At 46.6% G+C, this 9,321-nt stretch overlaps 1 protein-coding gene across 1 annotated transcript in view; it reads right to left on the bottom strand.

The window, feature by feature from the left end:
- The window catches only part of GAK (cyclin G associated kinase), a 96,666-nt gene that overhangs the window by 77,504 nt on the left and 9,841 nt on the right, over positions 1–9,321 (bottom strand). The window contains exons 2-4 of the mRNA XM_006874137.1: positions 2,632–2,693; positions 1,941–2,000; positions 673–787 (exon numbers count right to left, since the gene is read on the bottom strand). Coding sequence (XP_006874199.1) covers positions 673–787; positions 1,941–2,000; positions 2,632–2,693 — 237 coding nt within the window. The remainder of the gene's footprint in view (positions 1–672; positions 788–1,940; positions 2,001–2,631; positions 2,694–9,321) is intronic.

Below are 9,321 nucleotides of genomic sequence, written 5' to 3'. Positions count from 1 at the left end.
CAGGTTATTAATGAGTCTTCCTTCAATCCTGATGCCACGTTTTTCTTCATAGAATGCAGCTTCTCAGATTATTTGCTCAGCATACAGGTTGAATAAATATAGTGAAAGAATACAGCCCTGTCACACACCTTTTTAAATTTTAATCCATTCAGTGTTCCCAGGTTCTATTCGAACAACTGCCTTCTTGGTCCAGGTACAGATTCCTCGTGAGCACAATTAAGTGTTCCGGAATACTCATACTTTGCAATGTTGTCCATAGCTTGTCATGATCCACACAATCGAAAGCCTCTGCGTAGTCAATAAAGCAGAGTCTGGGAAATGCCTATGCAGGGTCACTAGGAGTTGGAACCAGTTCAACAGCACTTAACAACAGTATGTTTGGAAGAAACCAAAAGCGAATACACTAGTGGTGAGTGGATTCAGAATCACAGAGCTCCCATGAGACAGAGAAGGGTTTTCTTAACAGTCATCCTTTACAAGCAGGTCACCAGGCTTTTCTTGTGAGACATGGCTGGTTAGGTTTGACCCCCAACCTTCACTTTAGCAGTCGATGGCAACCCTGGCACCACCCAGGGATGTCCGTTTGAGAGGAGACGCACGGAAATGCTGCCTATACTCTAGAAGCGTGCGGACAGTTTCAATGCCGTCCTTCAGGTGAGACAGGAAGCTTACCTTTACAGAGCTCTGTCAGCAGCAGGAACTCAGCCTGCCCTGTGTCCGACTCCTCTTTCCCGATGGATGCTGCAGAGCAAAACTGGACAATGTTGGGGTGGCCAGACAGCTTTTTCTGAAGGTATTTGGTTAAAGGAAAAACAGGCGCACATGTGCTCGTAAGTCTCCCCGTGAAACCACAAACGTGTGAAGCCCATCATACGCGCTGAGACGCTAAGGTTATCACCGTGAACACAGCTTCCTCATGAGTTTAGCAACCAGAGCATAAAGGTGAGGGAGAAGGCAGGGGGCGAGCCTCACAGAGGCAGCGGGAGGTTGGGGGGCCAGGGCACCCCCTGTCTGGGTGAAAGGGACCCCAGGGTCTACCCAGTCACTGGCAGGACAAACAGAGGCAGGGGGAGGCCGGGGAGAGTATGAGGACAGGGCCTGGGTGATATGCTGATGGCATGGCTCTGGACAACCCCCCTCATCCCAGGCATGACAGATCTGTGGCCACAGGACCCACAGAGGGCTGAGAAAGCAGTGAAGGCTGCAAGGAGGCTGTGCAGAGTGGCCATGGGGACACACTGACAGGCTGGTGTCGACAGGACACTGTGTCCCCACCCTAGTGGTCAGCAGGGGCCCCAAGAGGGCCATGTTTGGAGAGAGGAGAAGGACCACCTTTTAACCAACGAAAAACTGGAGACCAGCAAGCGAGGCCCAAGCAGGGACCCATCAGCCGTGCCTGGTCACACCTCAGTCCCAGGATCACTGGGCAGGGTGAAAGGGTCTCGTAGGAGCAGAATGGATGGCATAGCATGTCAGTCCCGAGGACCATTGTAGCCCTGGGGGGCTGTGGCGGAGGGCTCTCAGTTGCTGACCAGGAGCAAGCGCAGGGGCCTGGGAGGCTTATCCCTGGGGGGATGTGGCCCACATCCCAATCGACCATCAGAACAATACTTCCACTCCCTGAGTGGTGAGCCCTCGTGTGACCCCGGGGATAGTGAACAATGTGGCTGTTGTTGTCAAATCGGTTCTGACTCATAGCGACACTGTCTAGGGTTTCCGAGGAGTAGCTGGTGGGTTTGAACCGCTAACCTTGCGGTTAAAACCGACTTTGCCATCCAGTGCACTATCCTGCAGTACCCCACCAGGACTCCAAGTGAAGAACAGGGGCGGAAAATTCTGTTAACTAGACATACTTTATAAACAAGTTCCGGAAAAGAAAAGGTTGCTTCCGCAAGTCACTCAAGACGGGCTGGCGAGGCGGCGCCTCCACAGAAGGATACCATAAAGCAGACTTCCTGAATGACGGCTCGACTCTTCTCCTCTTCATTTGACAACAGCCTCTGGAGCAGGAAATGACACACAAAAGAGATCAAACGGGGTTGACTTTTCCACTCGGCACAAAGCCTAGTCGGATGAGCTCGTCCCAGAGAACAGACGCAATGCTGTCTCCTGAAGCGCCAAATATCAGCGCTGTGTGAGGTTCTGATAGGAGGCCAGAAGAACCCGCTGTAACCGAGTCGATTTTGGCTCACAGGGACCCTTCAAAACAGACCCGTTGGGTTTAACTGGGCCCAAGTCAGACAAGGGCAGGGAGCGTGCTCACTGAGAGAAACACGGGGCTCAACTCTGGACGCCCAAAATAAAGGCACAGAGGTGGCCCTAGCTTGGCCACTCGCCTGGACCGCGGTCAAAGCAGAGGCTGCTCTGCCACTCCACACGCCAAGCCCGAGGAACCTCTGGAATGTCCCAGAATCCAGCCCGGGTACCCCAGGGTGATTTCAACACACTTGGTAGGCTGTGCCATGCATGTTTCACGCACATGGGTTGTAAGTTCCTTGTATTGATGGAAAGCCACGAGGTAGTGGCATCCAGGTGGGAGAGGGCTGCTCCCCGGAAGGGACCTCTCCAGGTCCAGCCGCCCCGCTCCCAGAGCCCGGCAGACCAGGCCTAAGGCACACAGTCCTTGATTACCTTTAAAGCATACTCTTTACCACTTCCAAGATCCTGAGCTTCATATACAAAGGCAAACCCTCCTGGAAAACAAACAGATATGTATCGAATCAGTGTTAGGGTTTGAGTTAATGTATCCCACTGTAAAAAGAAAGACAGATTTTTACAAAGTAGCATAGTGGTTACAAATCGGGATGTGAACCACAAGGTCAGCAGTTCAAAACTATCAGTTGTTCCGCAGGAGAAAGATGCGGCTTTCTGCTCCCGTGAAGATTTACAACCTCGGAAACCCATCCAGGGTAACAACAACCACATAATAAAATGACTCTGTGCATTCTCTTTTAGAGGCAGGAAGGAGAGAAGTAAGCAGAACAGAAAGTAACAAAAGCGGGGGGGTGGGGGGGTGGGGGGGTTATAGCTTTGAAACCAAGTGAGTGAAAGTGATGCCTTGTACCTAGATTGATAACGAAGGGGGAAAGAGGCAGGGAGGAATGATTCATTCCCGACATCCAGAATGACAGAGGACATCACTACACAAATGCCTCAGCGAGAGAATGACATGAAAGGGAGAGCAGCGTGGGAATCCTGGTGTGGCACTGTAGGATAAGCAGCTGGACTATTAACCGCGTGGATGACGGTTCAAACACACCAGCCGCTCTTTGGAAATCCTATACAGTGTCCTGTGGTCAGAACCAACATTGATGACGCTTAACAACAACGTGGGAATCGATTTGACAGCAATTCACAACAACAGAAACTGATCTCCACCATGAACACCAACTAAAGTGTTCCTAAATACAATGACATCAAATCCAACTATGTATACCAAGGTCCAAGCGGGGATGGTTAAGGTTAACATTTCAAACCTCAGTGAATGAACTGCTGCTGTTTTTAGGTTAATGTACTTAGCTGTCTTCTAGCTTCCCACAGTAGAAAATTACACTGTAAAATCAAGAAGTCTTATTAAATTACAAAAAAAAAGGAATACAAGCTTACAAATATACTTCCCAATTACAGACAATTCATGCTTGCCCTTTAATGTGAGGTTAGCCCTCACTCTGACTTGATTGAAGAAAGAATTCTCCATCACATAAGAACTGAAGAAGCGTGGGCTCAGTCCAGTGGAGGAATGGGACCAGGCGGCCATCAGTCTCCACGACTCTGAGACCAGAAGAACTAGATGGTGCCCGGTTACCATGCCAACCGCTCTGAAAGCCATCACATTAGACAGTCTGGAGAGAGTGGGTGAAAAGATGGAACAAACCGCAAAAGTCTTTAATAATATCAATAATAAAACACCAGGTCTACTGGTCAGAAAGAAGTGAGTCTGAGGCTATGACCCCTGACCCTTCAAGTCTGGAAAGGAACTCACCTTCGTGGCCCAATTTTCAGCCAAGCAGTGGCTAGGTTTAGGGAAAGGTGGGGGCTGGACAACAAGACTACCAAGGTATGCTCACCATGGAATCAAAGGGCAGCATTTTCCTAAGAACAAAGTGAGAAGGAATGGAAAGGTGGGTGGAATGCAAATAGGAACCCCGAGGAGGAAGCGGAAAACTGTTATTATACACCGAGGGGACTGTAATACTTGAAATGAAACCAAGTGTATGACTTATTAAATGTAAAGCATTTTTTAAAATTTCTTTATCACAAGCTCCTTCCCTAGCTGTGTGCATGACTTACAAATCATGAAAGTGACTCTGAGCCTTCCCTTGTACTTCTGGTTGTTAAGTGCTATCGAGTCATTTCCAGTTCCAAGCGATCCTGCATAGGGTTTCCTAGAGCAGTTGGTGGGTTTGAGCAGATAGCGTGGATAGCAGTTCAGTGTTTACCCTACAGTGCCACACCAGGGTCCTTTAAAAGAGAACTGTACCCACCTGTTCTCACTTACCTGCCAATTCAACAAAAAGACAGACTTAGACGTAAAGAAAGATGCACTAGGGATGGGTCCTGTTCAGAGTCTGGGGACTTCCTGTAGAAGAAAGTTCCTCAAAGAGATGAAGGGCATCTATAAAAGTCCTCAGCTAACCTCACCTCAGTGGTGAAAGACCACAGGTGCCCCCCTATGTTCAGACACAAGGTAGGGATGCCAGCTCTCACACTCAGACGAGAAGTGCCTGTCAGTGCAATCAGACAGGAAGAAGGATAAAAGAAATCAGACTGGAAAGGAAGAAGGGAAAGGTCTTCACTGCGGTCACCTAGGTAGAATATCTGCAGAAATCTACAAGTAGAGCAAGTGGGATAATAAATTCATTTTTCGTTCAAGTTGCGGGTCAAAAAGACAATACCGGCAGCTCCGGATTCTGGCTGAGATCTAACGACTTCTTTTAAGAATTTGTACTAAGTGGGAACCAGTGCAGGTAATTCTTAGTTAGCCTGACAAGAAACCAGAGCCCTGGTGGTACTATAGGATAAGCACTGGACTGCTAACCACAAGGTCAGTGGTTCAAAACCACCAGTCTCTCAGAGGGAGAAACATGAGGCTGTCTGTTCCAATAGAGGTTCACGGTCTTACGGTCTTGTATGCTAGTGGGCAGAAGGAGGCTGGCTTGCAAAATGTGCCCTTTGGTCATTTAAATAAAATATATATTTTCTGTGTGTTTTCTATACATCAAAAAAACAAGAGGGAATAAAGGGAAATACTGTTAACCAATGGTGCATGGAAGGGATTGTGATCACTGCAATGAAACAAAATATGATTGGTTGAATGCAAAACGGATGTTCTGCCTTGTAAACTATCACTTAATTCACAAAAAAAAGCTTTAAAAAAATAAAAAAAGAATTACAGCCTTGGAACCCTAAGCAGGGTTGCTATGGATAAGTAACATAAGAACAAACCGATCTGTGTTGGAAGAAGTACAACCAGGATGGGCCAACTTCGTCTCTCAACTTCGGACATACTGTCAGGGGGGACCAGTCCCTGGAGAAGGACATCATGCTTGATGAAGTGGAGGGTCAGCAAAAAAGAGGAAGACCCCTAACGAGATGGACTGGCAAAGGGGCACCAGCGATGGGTTTCAAGCGCAGCAATGATTCTGAGGTTGGCGCGGGACCGAGCAGTGTTTCATTCTGTTGGGCATAAGGTCACTATGAGCAGAACTAAATACTTACTGATACACATCAAAAGAGCACAGCCTTCAGTATGGATTGCACCTCAATGTAAATATAACAAAAACCTTAACAACTGGACCAATCAATAACACTGTGATGAAAGGGGAAAAGATTGAAGTTGGCAAGGACTTCATTTTGCTTGGCTCCACATCCAACACTCATGAAAGCAGCAGTCAAGAAATCAAATGATGTATTAAGTTAGCCATATCTGCTGCAAAAGACCTCGTTCAAGTGTTCAAGAGCAAAGGTAGCAGTTTTGATTGGTATCTTCAGTCGCCTCAACTGCATGTGAAAGTTGGACAACGAATAAGGAAAAACCATAGACGAATCAATGCATTTGCATTGTGACAGAAAAGCACCAGGGACTGCCAGAACAACAAATAAGTCTGTGTTGGAAGAAACACAACCAGAATGCTGCTTAGACGAAAGGATGGCTAGATGTCGTCTCTCGTACTCCAAACATATTATCAGGGGGGACCAGTCCCTGGAGAAGGATGCTATTCTTGGTAAAGTGGAAGGTTAGTGAAAAAGAGGAAGACCCCCGGTGAGATGGACTGGCACAGGGTCAGTAGCAATGGGTTCAAACTTAATGACAATTGTAAGGATGGCACAAGGCCGCCTAACAAGTTTTGTGATTTTGCCCATTTGCTACACCACAGTCATAGATATGTTTGCAGCCTACCCAGCTACAAATACGCTTACATATACATTTGGGGGTATGCTCCCACTCTGCCTCCCACACCCGCTCACTCGTATAAGTCCACGTTATCTACCTGTAGACTACTTTTGTAGCAGGGCTGTGTATACGACAAGATTCACTTCTAGTCCCTCTAACTCTTATACTGTTCCTTGTGCCTTCCCACCTTCATCATTCTTCTCCCAAACTCCTCCTTGTTGTATATTGCCTTCCCTGTCCCCCAAGCTAACATATGTCTACCCTCTAGGCAGTGAATTGCTCTCCCTTCCCTCCTGCAGCTGGTAAGCAATTTCAGTCAGAAACGTCCTCCAGGTTCATCCATGTCATGACGTGGTTTACAGAATCATCACCGTTCTTCAGCGTTGAGTAATGATCGATTTTGTGCATGTACCTCCCACGGTTTGCGTACCCATTCTCCCTTTGATAGGCTATCTCCATTTTTGTGCTATTGTGAATTAATAGAATATTCTTGAAATGACAAAATTATAGAAGCGGAAAATGTATTAGTCTTGGTGTGGCATTGGACTGTAACCACAAAGTACGCGGTTCAAACCCACCTCCTGCTTCAGGGTTGCTATCAGTCAGAACCAACTGGACAACACACAACACTAAATTAAGGAATTGGAAAGGTTATACGAGGACAAAGGAGCCCTCGTGAAACTGGAGAATAAGCACCACACTGCTAACCACAGGTTGGCAGTTCAAACCCAACAGCTGCTGTGTGGGATAAAGATGGGGCTGTCTGGTCCTGTAAAGGTTTACAGTCTCTGAAATCCTAGAGCCGGTCACTACAAGTTGGAATCAACTTGATGGCCATGGGTTGGTTGGTTTGTGGGGGGTGCTTTCACGAGGACAAAGGAGCCCTGGTGGTGTAGTGGGTTAAACACTGGGTTGCTGTGGGGGGGGGAGGCGAGGCATTCTACTCCTCCAAAGGTTTAGTCTTCCAAACCCTGAGGAACAGTTCTACCCTGTCCTGTAGGATGGCCTGCTGCTATGAGACTATCGACTAGAGGAGAGTGTGTTCGGTTTCGGAGTTTATACAAGCGCCAAGTAGGCCCTGGCGGTGCATGGTTAAGGGCTCAGATGCTACCAAAAGGAAGTGGTTCAAACCCACCAGTGATTTCCTGGGAGAAAGACCAGGCTATAGATGTGCATAAAGATGACAGCTTTGGGAATTCTGCGGGAAATTTCTGCTCTGTCCTACAGCCCAATCAGTTGGCATACACTTGATGGAAAGGTCTGGTTTGCTGGTCCACAATGACATGTGGGTTCCCTGGAGGGATGGAACTGTTTCATCCTGACTGTATCCGGGGCAGGACCCATGCTGTAATACTTTACGACAAGACATAGAAGATGTGACCTCTGGAAGACCCAGGTCAAGGGGTCGTTATCATTTCTTACAGCTGTATGTAGATCTGTAATTACCTCAAAATATCTTTATGGGATCTCACGTACAGGAACCGGCCAATACAAGGAGACCAAGATTTATTAGTAGTCACCGGGGTGGGGGTGAAGGGATATTCAGCATCAATTAGGGGAATGGTTACACAACATGACAATGTAATTGATATCACTGAGGTTGTTTGCATTGTTGGGTACCTCTGAGTCAGTTCTGATTCAGTGACCTTATGCACAACCTATCAAAACAATGTCCAGCCCTCGGCTGTCCTGCTACTCTTGAGCCCATGGCTGCTGCCACAATGCTAATCCTTCTCACTGGGGGGGGGTCTTCCTCTTTCTCGCTGACCCTCCACTTTACCAAGAATGATGTCATTCTCCAGGGACTGATCCTTCCTGACAGCAGGTCGGAAGCACGAGAAGCAAAGTCTGGTCCTCCTGGCTTCCAAGGAGCATTTGGGTTGTATTTCTTCCAACACAGATCTGTTTCTTCTTCTGGCAGTCCACAGTACCTTCAATATTCTCCTCCAACAGCATAACTCAAATGCATCAATTCTTAGATGGTCTTCCTTATTGTCTAACTTTCATATGCATATTAGGCAACTGAAAGTATCAATCAAAACTGCTATCTTTGCTCTTGAAAAGGGTGTTTTGCAGCAAAAATCACTAAACTAATACATCATTTGACTTCTTGACTGCTGCTTTCATGAGTGTTGAATGTGGATCCAAGCAAAATGAAGTCTTTGCCAACTTCAATCTTTTCTCCTTTTATCACAATGTTATTTATTGGTCCAGTTGTTAAGGGTTTTTTGTTTTCTTTACATTGAGGAGAAATCCGTACTGAAGTCTTTGATCTTCAGCAGTATTTCAAGTCCTCTTCGCTTCTAGTAAGCAAGGTTGTATCATCTGCATATCACAGGTTGTTAAGGAGTCTTCCTCCAATCCTGATGCCACATTCTTCTTCATACATTTCTCAGCTTCTCAGATTACTTGCTCAGCATAGAGATGAAATAAGTATGGTGAAAGAATACAACTCAACTCTGGTGCACATCTTTCCTGATTCTGTTCTGTTCTAACAACTGCCTCTTGGTCCATATACAGATTCCTCAGGAGCACAATGAAGTGTTCTGGAATGTCAGTGCTTAGCAATGGTATCCATACTTTGTCATGATCCACACAGCTGAAAGCCTTTGCAGAGTCAATAAAATACATTTTTCTGGCATTCTCTGCTTTCAGCCAAAATCCATCTGACACCAGCAATGATACCCCTCATTCCATGTCCTCTTCTGAATCTGACTTGAATTTCTAGCAGTTCCCTGTCAATGTACTGTCACAACAACTTACTAATTATCTTCAGCAAAATTGTAGTTGCAAGTGATATGACATTTTTAGTGACTTGTGCATTTTATTGGGTCATCTCTCTTTGGAATGGGCATAAATATGGATTTCTTCCATACACCTGCCCTCCAGTGCTGCATCAGTTTGTTGAAAGATTCCAATTTGTATTC

Source organism: Chrysochloris asiatica, unplaced genomic scaffold, assembly GCF_000296735.1.
Source record: "Chrysochloris asiatica unplaced genomic scaffold, ChrAsi1.0 scaffold00262, whole genome shotgun sequence".
Lineage (NCBI taxonomy): Eukaryota > Metazoa > Chordata > Mammalia > Afrosoricida > Chrysochloridae > Chrysochloris > Chrysochloris asiatica.
This window is presented reverse-complemented; position numbering and strand designations above follow the sequence as displayed.